Raw genomic sequence first — 14,614 nt, 5'->3', positions numbered from 1 at the left:
GAATGTCAGGGACATCTCTTATGAAAGTGTAATTGCTAAATGAATGAATCTCAAAAAAAAAAAAAAAAATCTTTTATCTCTGTGGCTGTTTGGAAATCTGTTTGCCCTGGAGGCATCATTGCATGCTTTTATCCAAGGTCCCAAGTCCTTCCACCTTTCATTTTTGGGTTTGACCAGTGAAACATGGGGGTAGGAGTGTGGTACCCTGAACAGAGTTTGAAAATATGGACTAGACAGAGTGACTGACACAGCATATTGATTATGAGTCCAGTATAACCCGAGTGTGTGTCTGTCCTGACCTGTCGGATACCATGTTTCCTCAAACTCACTGTCTGCTCCCTGAGAGATGTGAAAGGTACAGTGCAGGATTTGTGATGTCATAATGTCAGTGTGTGTGTCTGTAGTGAGTATCTTGGCCTCCTGCATCAGTGTGTTGTTGATAAAGTTGAGTGCTGTCTGGAATCTTCCACTGATAAGCATACACTCGGTCTTCCCCACCGTAACCGACAAAGGAATTTGTTTGGGGAATTTTCGTCACAACAATACCGTGGGGAGTGGGAACCAAAACTATGTCTAGTTGACACATTAAATCTACCCCCAACAGATTCACAGGACAGTGTTTTGACAGAAAAAAATTAATGTTTGAGCTTTCCCTCAACATTATCCTGACATGAGAGTGGAGCTGTATACTTCTCTATAACGTGAGTGCCTGATGCGCCCACTGTCTTTGCATACCTGCTGCTTAGTTTTGGGGTTGAGCTGATATCTTTCTGCATGATAACTAATTCTGTGGCACCTGAGTCTACCAAAAAAGTGATGTCTTGTCCCTCAACTGTGTGTATTTTGGCATTTTCTTGTATGCCTCGTGTGTGAATTTTATTTAGAATTCAGAAATTTTTTCTTCACCAGTTTTTTTTGTAGACTCCAGATGTTGAATGGTTTGTGAAATAAGTTGTTGATCACTGTGTGTGTCTATTTCTGCCCTGTTTTGCATGTCAGTGGATGCATTTTTAGTTATCTGCTGTGTGAAGTGATCCGCCGTCTCAGCCCTTTCTTCATAAATAGATGAGTCTGTCACTGTCCTCTGCTCCGCCCCTAGCCCCCCTACTCAATTTGGTTATTTTTACTAAAATCCCCACTTTTTTTTTTTGCTAGTGAGAGTGTAATGTAAAAATATTCTAACCCCCCTGCCTTCTTAGAACTGCAAACCTAAAACTAGATGATCGTTGATGGTAACATTAAAAGCTTTATTAATGTGCACAAGGGCTGTCTCTATGGGTCTCAGACCCTACAACGGTTTCCAAAACCTGCCCTCTATGAGTCCCAGACCCAAAGCTTCCTTGATCCTACAGCGGTTTCCAAAACCTGCCCTGTTAAAATGTGTATTACAACACTGCCCAGGTGGTGGGGATCTTTTATTGTTTCTGAATTCACTCACCAGAAAGACAAGGTTGTGTGTCAGAAAAGTTCTCTGGATTACGCCAGTGAGTGGTCGTCAGTCCTCACGTGCCAGGTCACCCGCTTCTCTGCCATGTTTGATAGGGAGGTTCGAGGTTTTGGAGTCCCAGACTCCAGCTGATCCTACTTAAAACCTGCGGCGCTGAGTCCCAAACATTGCCTCACGGGTGATCCTGCCAACAACACCAAGTTTGTTCTGGACTCCACCTTGCTATCTCTAGTGTGAGATGGCAAAAAAGAGCCCAGAGCAGGAGAAGTTGTTAGATTATATACAGTGCATTATCTTGCAAACAGGATGACCTTGTTCTACCATCAAAACAATGTCAGCACAAAAGGCATGTCATATTGTGTTGTACAATCAGGACGAAATGTTCATTTAATCAGTACATAATAACATACTTGGTGTCATGGTCAGCAAAATATGACACACACACACACACACACACACACACACACACACACACACCTAATCATGGTTATTCATTTGGTTTTAAAACAGTGAATGCTTATCATTGAGTAAAAGAGCAGATGAACAGTAAGAATTCCCATTGCACAAGCAATGTCACGATTCGGCTCCGGTGTCTCTGTTCTCTCCAGAACTAACAGTTTTTCTTTCCTCCCTCTCTGTCAGCAGGCGGAGCTTGAGAGAGAGATGGGTCTGATCGCTCCAGGTGTGAGTTTATTAGACACACCTGCGCCTCATCGGCTCATCAACCGGCTTCTTAAGCCAGCTCCAGTTTGACTCCTGTGCCAGACTATTCTCTATGCTCTAGCCATACGAGTTCTGCGCCTGTTGCTATCTCTTGTCTCTCTCTCGAGCCTCCAGTGATCGTGATTTTTGCTGTCAGCCTCTAGTGAGTTTGCTCCTAGACACTTTGAGTTTCATAGTCCTTTTGTATCGCTAGTGAGTTTGCTCCTAGACACTTTGAGTTTGATAGCTGATTTTGTCTTTCTAGTGAGTTTGCTCCTAGACACTTTTAGTTACCATCTCCTGAGTGAGTTTTTCGCCCTTGTGGTGTTTTTCGGTTTTTCCTAAGTTGGTACTTTTTCCCACTGTGGTGTTTTTGAGTTTTCTTTTTTTGTCGGACTTCTCTGTTAAGGTGATTTTGTGGTTTTCCAATAAACTCCCTTGTAACGACTCTGCATCTGGGTCCAGACTCTCCCTGCTCACTCGTGACAAGCAATCCAAAACATGACAGGCTAGGAAACCTTCTGTAGCACTTACCACTATTCTGATTAAGTGCTTTGAGAAACTGGTTCTCCAGCACATCGAAAAACAATCACTCCAGCCAGTCAGACCATCACCAGTTTGCATTCAGAGCCAACAGATCCAAGGTTCTCATTGTTGACTAAAACTAAATTTAAATCTAAAGCTAAGTGTGAAAAACATTTTAGTTAAACTGGCAATAGACAAGTTTTTTTGCTTTTACTTTTGGTTATGAAATCAATGTTGACTACACAATCTAGTGACTATAAAATAATGACAATATCAGCATTTAGATTGGTTCCCTGTAAGCCTCAGTTTTGCTATGCAATTCTGTCAGCCACTGGGAACAATCTTCCAGGAAAGTAAACTAAAAGAAAAATATACAGGAAAACTGCAGTTTTCATCAATTTGGTCAATTTTTTTAATACAAGCATGAAAAAGCATTGGTGGATATGTTCATTGAGACCTGGATGTCTGCATGACTGTGAGTCAATTGCCTTCACAAAGTGAGTAAATCACCCTTGAAAAATCCCCACTACTAAAATAGAAATCCTAACACAAATAGTGAAACAGCTGTGCTCTGACCCCCATGAACACAGTCCCCCACATGGAGAGAATTCCATTGAGAGGTTTGCAGTCATCACCACCTTTAACAATGAGAATTCAAATTGGGGGCAAAGCAATGATCTTGCAGAGTGGTATACAGAGAACAAGCTATTGCTGAGCATCAGCAAAGCAAAAGAACTGAATGTCTACATCGGTGGAGCTGAAGTTCCGGGGAATTAGTATCACAGAGAACCTGTCATAATCATCACATATCCTCATCCTGGAAAAGAAAGGTCAGAAAAGACTGGATATCTTAAGGAAGGTGTAATTCCTGAAATGTAGTCAATTAGTATTGATATAGAGTAACATACAATCTGAAAACTTAAATGAAGCACAATACCACCAAAAGTACACCAAAGTTCAGTACTTGAGTAAATATACTTTCCACCACTGACTGTCAGCAGGGATGCAAAGTATTCCTGGAGTATTATAGCAGCACTACTGGGGATATAAACAAAATGTGGCTCCACAGTGCTACTAGTAGTCATAAATTCTACAGGGTATCTTTCTATAGGGTGCTGTTGCCTTAATTCAGAGACTTCAGAAAAGGAGTGTGTTTGTTTGCTTTTCAGACTCTGACATACCTATTAACCACCAATATTGGAACTCTTAGAAAAGAGTAAGATTTCTAGGTGCATTAGGATGATGGTGTGAATGACATTTAGAAGCAAACTACAGTAATGTCTATATTTTATGCACACAACATTTAGCTGCTGATGTTGCCATGCAAAAATATAACATTTATCATTTATATGATAACATACATACAGCATGTGTTTGATTAAGAAGGTCTACCCCCTCAGCTTGATCTCTAAAGCTACTTCATCATCTTACTTTTATGATATACTTCTCTAATATCACTCATCACAGTTAGTTTATGCTAAAGTCATAGCACGTAGCACTGGAGCAAATGATCTGCTAGGGACCCAGGATCATTACATGTGTCTGTTTAAATTTCACTAATTCTGAAATTTAAATGAAACAGTTTGTCTTTTGTGTGGCTGGTTGGGTCAGAAACAAAGTATAGGTGTGTAGCGTAGAAGTCCCTCAAAATATGAAAAAATGTTGGGCGCCAGACAGGAGAATATTCAAAGAAATCAACCTGCCAATATTTTAAAATAAATACGACCAGAAGTTTAAAAAATAACCCAGCAGCTGTCTTCTTCGCTCCAAAATCACACAATGAAAACTCAACCAAGATGCAGTTAGTAATCCTTCTTATTTTCAATCAACCATTAATCAAAACATATCAATTCAATAATCAACTCAAATATCTCTCAATTTCATACAGATCCATTCATAAAACAGAAACCCAAGTCAAAGGAAATATCCTGAGAGTAACCACCACATCCAAAGTTAGTTAAATAAATAGTAACATTTCCCATCTGTTAATGAACAAAACAAACGGTGGTTAGGTGGATTGTGTGTGAGGGGGTGTAGTTTGGGTGTCTTCAGTCCAGTTCAGTGTAGAAGGTATTTGTGTTTGGAGGGAGGTGGAGTGTAATTCAGTACAGAGGGATGTATGTTTGAGGAGGGAGAAAAAAACAGAGTAGTTTGAGGTCTGATGTTAGGAGAAGCCGGGAGAGTTTCATGGAAAACGGGACTTATCTGCTTGTCGTTCTTCACCCAACTCGGACAGAGATCTCTTCCACTGTATCCAAACAGGCCACGGACCGTAGACTAAGCTTCTTTCTGCCTGCTCCAGGGATCAGCTTCTTCCTCCAGCGTCCAGTTGAATGTCCTTAATACTAAGTTTAATTCATTTGCTTTCTTGAAATGAAGCCGTCGACTTAAGCAAGATTTGAGTTATCTCTTTTTCTTTCTTTCTCACTTCTTTTTCAGTCCATCTTCAAAACTCCTTTGTCTGATTTCCCTCCTCCTTGAGCTCGCAGGTGACTCTGATTTATCATCTCCCTCCCCCTTTATTTTCAGCTCAGGTGGAAAAGGCTGTGTTGTTATTTCCTTTTTCCTCCTTCCTGCTACAGGTGTAACAGTTGGATCCTTTCAGCAAAGAAAGAATTGTTTTCTTGTTAATTGCTTTTAGTAAGAAATAACTCACCAAAGTTTTCCTCCTTTGAGCTCCTCCAGTTAACTTGTTGCCATCAGTGGACATCAGTATGTTTTAAAACTATGTATGGTCTGGTTCATGGTTGGTTGGGTAGCCATCTAGCAAACTTATCCTCCCAGTTAGTCCGGGTCTTACGTCCCACTGTCTGTACAGTTTTGGTCTGTTTTTACAGCCTCTCTGTAAGTGGTTAAAGAATGTCTTAATGTCACACTACCCTGAGGCTGTTGCACCAAACCAAATGAAAACCAAACCTACTACCTACCTACTAAAAGAACACTGTATGCATTTTACAACCTTTTTATGATTGATCTCCCATTTTCCTGTGAGAAGTCACCATCCCTAAACAAACATGTTGACATGTGCAGTTGAGAACTGATATTTTGTCACTATATGCCATAAGACTTGTTTTATTGAACAAGCCAGTACAGTACATCTTAATATGCTTCATAATAAGCTCTTCTCTTTGCTTGTCATAGACAGAGGTGACACCTGATTAACTGACAAAATGACTGACTGTAAGTCATTTTACATCAAATATGTTTGTGAAGGTATCAACATCTGTGTTTCCTATAAGTTATTTTCATGTTTATATCTGATTTACATCAGCAAATAAATTTTGGAAGACAATGCCACGTAGATTTTGTTTTAGAATAGACAGTAATAAGGAAACATTTATATTGAACTTATCTGTAAACTGTTCACTGCCACTTAATTTTCTCAGCATGATTCACATTTTTGTGATAACATTTAGCTCAACTCAAATGTAAGGTTAGGGTAAGATTGTGGTCTTGGTTGAATACTGAAAAAGTTAGTGTTGACTTTAACAGGATGCATTATAGTGTTGTTTTATCTCCGATCTCACACGAAAAAACCCCCCCAAAAAAACTCTTACTTGCGATTTATGTCGAGGAAGCATACACACTTTCACCACACAGTCAGCATCATTTCTCACCGAATGCCATGAAAGTTGCAAATTGCAGCAAAAAGAGGGCTTCAAAGTTCCAAAGTGTATTACACATATTGATTGGAAAGGGTCAGTGCTATGGTGCAATGGTCCAGAGATACTGAATGGTCCATTTATATACAGCAGCAGGGTTAGGGTTAGGGAAATGCTACTGGCACTCAGAGTCAAGGATTGAGAGTACATTACAGTACTTTTTACCTTGTATTAGATTGTATCCAGCAGGGAGTGACAGAAAACATGGGTGGAGATGACAGCGAACTAAGGTCATCAGCTGCATTTAAAGCTTTGACACCATGAATACACAGCATAAGCCAATCAAAACACCTTAGCTGCTCTGATGGACTTAATTGCTCAAGATTTGAATGAGTGTGTGTGTATTTTTCCAAAACCTCCAGCTGCAAATGTATGAGTATGAATACTGTACAATCTGAGCAGACTAATGATACCTCAGGTAAAAAGCATCAGGCAGATGTTTTATTGACTGCAAAAAAATAAATGTAGAAATGCACATTTGCCTTGTGTTTTGCATAGAGAAGTTTGCAATATGTCTGATTTATTTTGTTTTACTTTTGTAAAACATGTCATCATGCATGTTCTTCCAAAAGAAAGCTCATTTTATATTTCTGATTTGAAGAGTGTGCCTACTGACCTGCCTGGCCATCTCCATCAGTTTCCCTTTTGGGGGATCCTTGAGCCAGTGATCTGCTGTCATGTTCGCAGCAGTTCTTCCCTTGTGGAGCACTTTCCCAGCAAGCCACCATGTGCGTCACAGCTGCACTGCTGCCTTGTTCCTTAACAACAGCTACATGTACCCCCTCCATATTTTCATGTCTTTTCCCTTGCTTTTCATTTGATGGGTTATTTATCATTATCACTTGTCACTATTTAATCAGACAGTATGAAAACCACAGTGAATATGAAGCAGTTTTGACTGAATTTACAGGACCCAAAGTGCCAGGCTCAGACAAATGAGGCAGAAGGCGGTAACACAGTTTAGGTATTCTAATGAATAAAAGGGGAAATGACAGAGTTCAAGCAAAGCCAAGTCTTACATAAAGTTGAAGGGTGATGGATCTTGGTGGGAGTAAGCAGACAGGTGCAAGTCCTTGGTGAGAGCAGAATGGCAGGGTACAGACAAAGCAGGTGTGAGAGCAGACCGGCAGGACAAAAACAGAGCAGGTGTGGGCCAGGCACCTGAGCACAACAGGGAGAATGCAACCAATTAGGTAAACAAAAAATAGTCAAGGCAAAAACTGACTAGGTACTTAAAATGAAGTTCATGTAGGTCGTTACCATGCAGCAAGGCAGACGATACAACGAATCCTGGCAGTAATCTGGGTGCTTATATACAGAGTGAGCAGGTGGGTCTTGATTGGTAATTGCGTGCAGGTGAGTTCAGTCTCAACCTGCCTGCCATGCCCTGCAGGAACACAGACACAGACGAGACAGACAGGGGAGAGACAAACAGGAGACACCAGAAAGGGGAAACACTGGAGCACAGAGGGGGAAAAGAAGGGGAGACTGCAGATCTCCACAAAAGGCAGCAATCACAACCAAAAAACATATTTGCGAAAAGAAGACACTTAATTGATGCTGACCCTAATAAAAATATGTACCACCACCGACAAACAGGATCAATACAGAAACAATTAAGAGATCTAAAAGAAATGAGCTTGGAGGAGAGAGTATACCCGCACCTTTTTTGATATTTTTTTTCCATTCTAAGTGTTCTTCCGATCAGAGCTTTCCGTGGTGTCAGCCTCAGAGCTGGGGCGATGTGCTAACTTGTACATGTGAGCAAGCAGGTGTGATTTTCGGCAGTTTAAGGGTAACTGGGTCCTCACTGTGTCCTACTGGCTCCCACTGCCACTATAATTGATAAGTGAGAAATCTCCTGGGAGGAGCAGGCGGCAGTTTACTGGAGCACAACTCACCTCAGGGCTTCTTTATAGGAACAAAGCTCTCCATGACACTTTTCAGTGAGTCCCCTGACTAGCTAACAGGCTCCGGACACTGTGCGATTATCGCTCACAGACAGGACTGTACTTGCACATGTGCCATATGCATGCAGACAAACACACACACATAACTGGTATGCACACAGTAGGAATTTAAACCTATGCACATGCACACACTCTAGGCCTGTCCACACACACAAACATTTTCCTGTTCTATTTTTGCTCTCCCACACCAGGTGCAAATGTGTCCAGCCAGCAGGACATCACAGTCTGTACAATTAATCTGCCTAAGGAAGGATAAATAAATAAGGGGAAACAATTGGAGGCTAATGCTTTCATCCTCAGCCTCTCAGTAATTCCACCCCAGTCAGCAGTGCCAGCATCACTGTATGTGTCCAGCTGTGGTTGGTAAACTGATATTGCCTCTGGATCTTACCCAACGTACAATGTATCTTCTTTGTTTTGGACTTATTATAGTGTATCATGCAGGGATTTAACTATATCTGTGCTGACCCTTTGTCCTTGAGAGAAATATTGGTATTTAATATTTACTCCTGGTGAAATGTCTTCCAATCACATTCACATTTGTTTATTCTCCTGAACTGTGCATTTTCTTGTGTTCCTCTTTGATTATCATCATCGTATGACATCTCCACTGGTTTGATCATTTCATTCAAACTGCCGATGTTGACTGAATAATTAATTGCCTTATTTTCACCCACAATCTAAGCAAAGGTAGATGCCTAAAGACAATCCATGCAACAGATACATAGTCTCAACTGTCTGTCATGGCATGGTTCATGTATCATACTGTTTAATGCATATTATAATTGTACTGTAATTTTATTGATTAGGGAGATGTTTCTCTTGATATGTAAAAAGCATCACATGGAAATCCTTGAACATCAACAGAGCAGCATGGTACAAATTGTCAGTAACAATGATTAAATGTCATGTCTGTCAAGTGTGTGTTTGTGTGGAAAAAAAAGTGAAAAAGAAGAAAAAGTGGTGTTGTGCTGCAAAATTTTGCTACTATGAAATCTCCATCTGAAATATTACTTCCAATTACTTCTTGTGAGCATTGACATTCTAATCCCACAGTTTTACAGCTGACTTGATCTGCATCTGGTGCACATAACTGTTTTATGCTGTTTGTTGTCTGATTCGTATTTGGAACTGTGCTCTATTAATATTTAATATCTGATGCAGTGAACAATAATCTGGGACTGGTATGTCTCTCTACAGTTCTGCTGGGTATGCTGATGACATGTGCCCAAACAGAGATGAAGAAGGTTGTTGGAGACAATGTCACGCTGCCCTGCCACCATCAATTCTGGTTGGGTGACGACCCCACGTTGGACATTGAGTGGCTGCTTCTCAAGCCAACCAACAGACAGAGAGTGGTGAGTGTCTGAGAGAGCACACAGTGTTACAACTCAGCTGGTACTCAAACACATGAGTACCATACTCGAGTATAAATTACATTATAATTTTTTGGCACCAGATCAGATTAACAGGTAAGTGTACAAATAGAGCAAGAGAATTAACACTGCCCTGCAAAGCACACCAGTTATAAGACTAGAATCTTATGTTTTGACATTTATTTAATTTTAAAATTATTATGCCATGGAACTGTATAATTTGCCTGTATTCAGCATGTTAAATTTCCAGACAAAATAGAAAGAAAAAACCCTCAGTCTCAACACACTCCACAGAGACAGCCAGCAGTAACTATATATCAAGTGATAGTTAGCTGAGATAATCAAAGCTGGCCTTGATGAAGCTGAACCTAAATGTAATTTTTGATTCCCTCCTAAAATGAACCTACATTTTGGTTACTCAGTTTTAAAAAACATTTTAACTCCACTTAAATATAAATACAAATAATGTTAATAGTAGGCAGTTAGAAGTCTTGTAGGTAAATGTAATTCCCATGAAAATGAACAAATTAACAACAATGATTTGGTGATGGTATTGCATTTTCTGCTCACACTGGAGATTATCTAAAGGCTGTATCATTTAGACATCATGTAGGTTCTATGGATGTTTGTCTGTGGATAAAATAATCATCTTAAATAGGCATAAAATGATGGATGACAACTTTTTTATCTATCTTTTCTATACCTATTGAAATTAACTTACTTTTAAGATTACTGGCCATTTGGAAAACTTTTTCGCAACTTCATTGCTTCTGAAGTCACTGCTCTGCCATTGTAGGGCAAAACAAGTTGACATAAATGACAACACTGATAAAGCTTTGTCTTAAGGACCACAAGGTTTTACACAGGAAATTATGCAAAACATATCATAGACATAGACAGCATATTATATATACAATATTGGAAATATATAGTATATTTAGAATTGAATTGTTAATACAGCCCTGTTTCCAGAAAATGTGGTGAATGTGGTGATTTCAAAAACACTAAAACCCAATATTTAATAGAAAATAGCACAAACATACCAAGTAAAAGAAAGAAAAAGAAAGAAAGAAAGAAAGAAAGAAAGAAAGACATCCTTTATTCTAAGAAAAAGAAGAAGAAGAATTGGGGGGAGACATTCCCCTTTATTGTCACACAACATGCACATGTGGAACACTGCACACGAAGGTGAAATTTGTCTTCCGCATTTCACCCATCCTGATCGGCCTTCCTCCACGGCAGACCAGGAGTGGTGGGCAGCCAGACCAGCGCCCGGGGACCCAGCTCGTTGTCACTATTGGTCAGGTGGTGATCTTCTTGCATGTTTTTAGTGGGGGTATATTTTACGGAGGATACCCCAGGTGAACTCGGGGAGAACATGCAAACTCCACACAGAAAGGCCCCTTTTTTCCTCGAGCAGCAGGCACCGAAGGCATGGTGGAGGACACACCCCCTGGTGCCCGCAGCAAGAATTGGACCCGGGACCCTCTTGCTGTGAAGCGACAGTGTTGCCACCGTGCCACCGTGCCACCATTTGTCACATTACATGCACATGCACACACACGGCATGCTTTTGGTGAAATTCTTCCTCCGCTTTTGACCCATCCTGGTCCGTCCTTCCTCCGTGGCAGACCAGAAGCAGTGGGCTGCCAGCCGACCGGCGCCTGGGGACCCAGTTTCTTCTTCGTCACCACTGGTCAGGTGGTGATCTTCATGCATGTTTTTTAGAGGGGGTTTCATTTTTTATGGAGGATATGCTCAGGTGAACACAGGGAGAACATGCAAACTCCACACAGAAAGGCCCCTTTAAGGGGCAGCAGGCACTGAAGGCATGGTGGAGGACACGCCCTCAGCACCCACAGCACCCCAGGCGGGAATCGAACCCGGGACCTTCTAGCTGTGCCACCCAAGTAGAAACTCTATCATGCAATGAGGAAACCATATACAAACGAGATCTAGAAACACCAACACCTCTCTGATCCTAAGCTCACTTGAGATGGACTAAGACAAAGTGGAAAACTGTCCTGTGGTCTGACAAGTCAAAATTTGTTTTGGAAATCATGGATGCCACATCCAACAGCTAAAGAGGAGAGGGATCATCTGGCTCATTATCAGCACACAGTTCAAAAACCAGTATCTGTTATGGTATGGGGGTGCTTAAGTCCACATGGCAAGGGTAACGTGCCCATTTGTGAAGGCACCATCAATGCTGAACGATATACACAGGTTTTAGAGCAATATATGCTGCCAAGTAGATAATGTCCTATTTCAGGAAAGGCCTTGCTTATTTCAGCAAGACAATGGCAAACCATATTGCTTGGATTACAACAGCACGCCTCAGTAGTTAAAGAGTCTGGGTAATAAACTGGCCTGCCTGCAGTCCTGACTTGTCACCCATTAAAAATGTTGGGCGCATTATGAAATGTAAACTGAAATTGTACAGCAGGCAAGAATGGGAAAACATTTCACTTTCAAAATCACAAAAAAATGGTCTCATCAGTTCCCAAATGCTTACTTAGTGTTGTTAAAAGAAGGTGATGCAACAGAGTGGTAAATGTGACCCTGTCCCAGTCTTTTTTCTTAACAACATAATTTTCAAAAAACAACGAAATTTCCTAGTTTCAACATTTGATATGTTGTCTTTTTGCTATTTTCAATTAAATATGGCATTTCAGTGTTTTGCAAATCATGACAGTCTGTCTCTATTCACGTTTTACACAGTGTCCTAACTTTTTTGGAAACAGACTTATAGATGAGATGCAATAATAAATTATAAAGGCATCATATTATCTATAAGACATCAATACAATAAATATACTTGTCCCTGAATGGATGTTTTCTCATGATAATGATTATGCTGTGATTACTTTCATGATCACAAAAAATGAAAATGTACCTCACACTTGTCCTTTCTGGCCTTCTGTATATATTTACTGTATATACTCTATTTTACCTTGTTTAACTCATCACAAACCCACCCACTGATTTTACTCCCTCCACCAGGTGATCACATACTTTGCTGGACGGGTTTTTGACCCCAATGAAGCAGAGCATGGCCGTGTAGCCTTCGCTGGAGAGTACTTAAAAGGCGATGCTTCTCTACTGATCAGTGACTTGTCTCTGACAGACTCAGGAGAGTACAGCTGCAAAGTCAAGACTGGTGTGCAATACCACTGGAGCACCATCAGTCTCATAGTGCTGGGTAAGTGGAAGACAGCACTTAGGTTCCATAAGAAAAACCACAGACAGAGAGCAAACTCGTGAGAACATGGTACAACAGGAAGTGTCATGACATCCCAAAGATCTTAGCATTATAAAGATGTCATTAAGTATATTGCAGCATTCTGCAGTCCTCTGAAAGCCCAGAGTTTGTGTGTTGAAAATTTAAGACCAGTGCTTTTACCTGGGGATCTCTCATCCATTTACTGTATATTGGTAGAATAAGAGAGAGTAATTTCAAATGAATCGTAGTTCTTATTGTCTGTGATTTTTGTGTGTGTTAAAGTAGATAAAAATGCATCAGTAAAGAACACATCATTTAATATTCCTACATATCCCTACTTGAAGCCCATTGCTCTTCAGGCATGTGACATGCTCACTATCAATCTCTATAGAAAAGTCACAGTGCAGAGACCGTTGTTTCTATGTAAGTTTGGATACATGTTCCTCCGGAACCCGTGAAATGAAGTGTGGGGTGCCCCAAGGGTCAATTTTAAGTCCAGTACTTTTAATCTTTACATGCTTCTCCTTGGGGATGTCATCAGGAGACACGGCATCAGCTTCCACAGCTACGCTGATGATACACATTACATTGCCGTGTCTCCTGATGACACAGGGCCTATTGATACCCTTTTAAACTGTATTTTAGACATCAAGTCATGGATGGCAGAGAACTTCCTACAGCTCAACCAGGATAAAACAGAGGTTTTAGTTATTGGTCCTGAAGGCAAGAGAGAGACACTTTTACCAAAACTACAAGGTTTTACACCCTCACAATCTGTTAAGAACCTGGGCGTCATTTTTGACTCTGAGCTTAGCTTTATTCCTCATATTAAAAATGTAACAAAGATAGGTTTTTACCATCTTAAAAATATAACCAGAGTCCACCCGTTTCTCTCTCAGGCTAACATGGAGGTACTGATGCATGCTTTTATCTCTTGCCGTCTAGATTATTGTAATGCCCTGCTCTCTGGTCTTCCCAAAAAGACTATCTATAACTTACATTTACTCCAGAACTCAGCCACACGTGTGTTGATGAGGACCAGAGGGCGGGAGCACATTACACCGGTTTTAGAATCACTGCATTAGCTCCCCGTGTGTTTCAGGATCGATTTTAAGGTGCTTTTATTAGTTTTTAAGTGTCTTAATGGTCTTGGGCCATCTTATTTATCTGCCCTCGTGGATCCTGAGGTCTTCTGGCACCGACCTTTTAATTGTTCCAAGGGTTCAGACCAAAACCCACAGGGAGGCGGCATTCAGCCATTATTGTCCAAAGCTTTGGAACAGCCTGGCAGAGTGCATCAGGACCACAGAGACCGTTGGTGTTTTTAAAAGGAGGCTCAAGACTCACCTTTTTAGTTTGGCTTTTAATTGATTTCTTTTACTCTTTTAATTCAGACCTGTTTTACCCTAGCCAATTGTCTTTTAGCTTTTAGGTCCTTTTACTCTATTCTACTTTAGGTCTTAGGTCTCTTATTCTATTGTCTTTTAGGTTTCAGGTCTTTTATTATTCCATTGTCTTTTATGTCTTCGTTCCAGTGCTTCCTCATGGGGGGCCTCCATGCTGGGAGGTGTGTCTGGTCTGCCCGTCGGGGCGTCGTCCTGGGGACCCCTTGGGCCCGGAGGACTGGAGGGCTCTGCCCTGTGTGTGGAGTCCACCCTGGTCTGCCCGAGTCGGGGGACCAGGGGGCTCTGCACTATGTGTGGGGTCCA

General features: G+C 41.0%; 1 protein-coding gene across 1 annotated transcript in view; it reads left to right on the top strand.

Annotated features, from left to right (window-relative positions):
• clmpa (CXADR like membrane protein a) overlaps window positions 1-14,614 on the top strand; it is a 168,340-nt gene that overhangs the window by 115,098 nt on the left and 38,628 nt on the right. The window contains exons 2-3 of the mRNA XM_076750257.1: window positions 9,507-9,664; window positions 12,686-12,884. Coding sequence (XP_076606372.1) covers window positions 9,507-9,664; window positions 12,686-12,884 — 357 coding nt within the window. The remainder of the gene's footprint in view (window positions 1-9,506; window positions 9,665-12,685; window positions 12,885-14,614) is intronic.

This window comes from Chaetodon auriga, chromosome 15 (genome assembly GCF_051107435.1).
Source record: "Chaetodon auriga isolate fChaAug3 chromosome 15, fChaAug3.hap1, whole genome shotgun sequence".
NCBI classification, from domain to species: domain Eukaryota; kingdom Metazoa; phylum Chordata; class Actinopteri; order Chaetodontiformes; family Chaetodontidae; genus Chaetodon; species Chaetodon auriga.
This window is presented reverse-complemented; position numbering and strand designations above follow the sequence as displayed.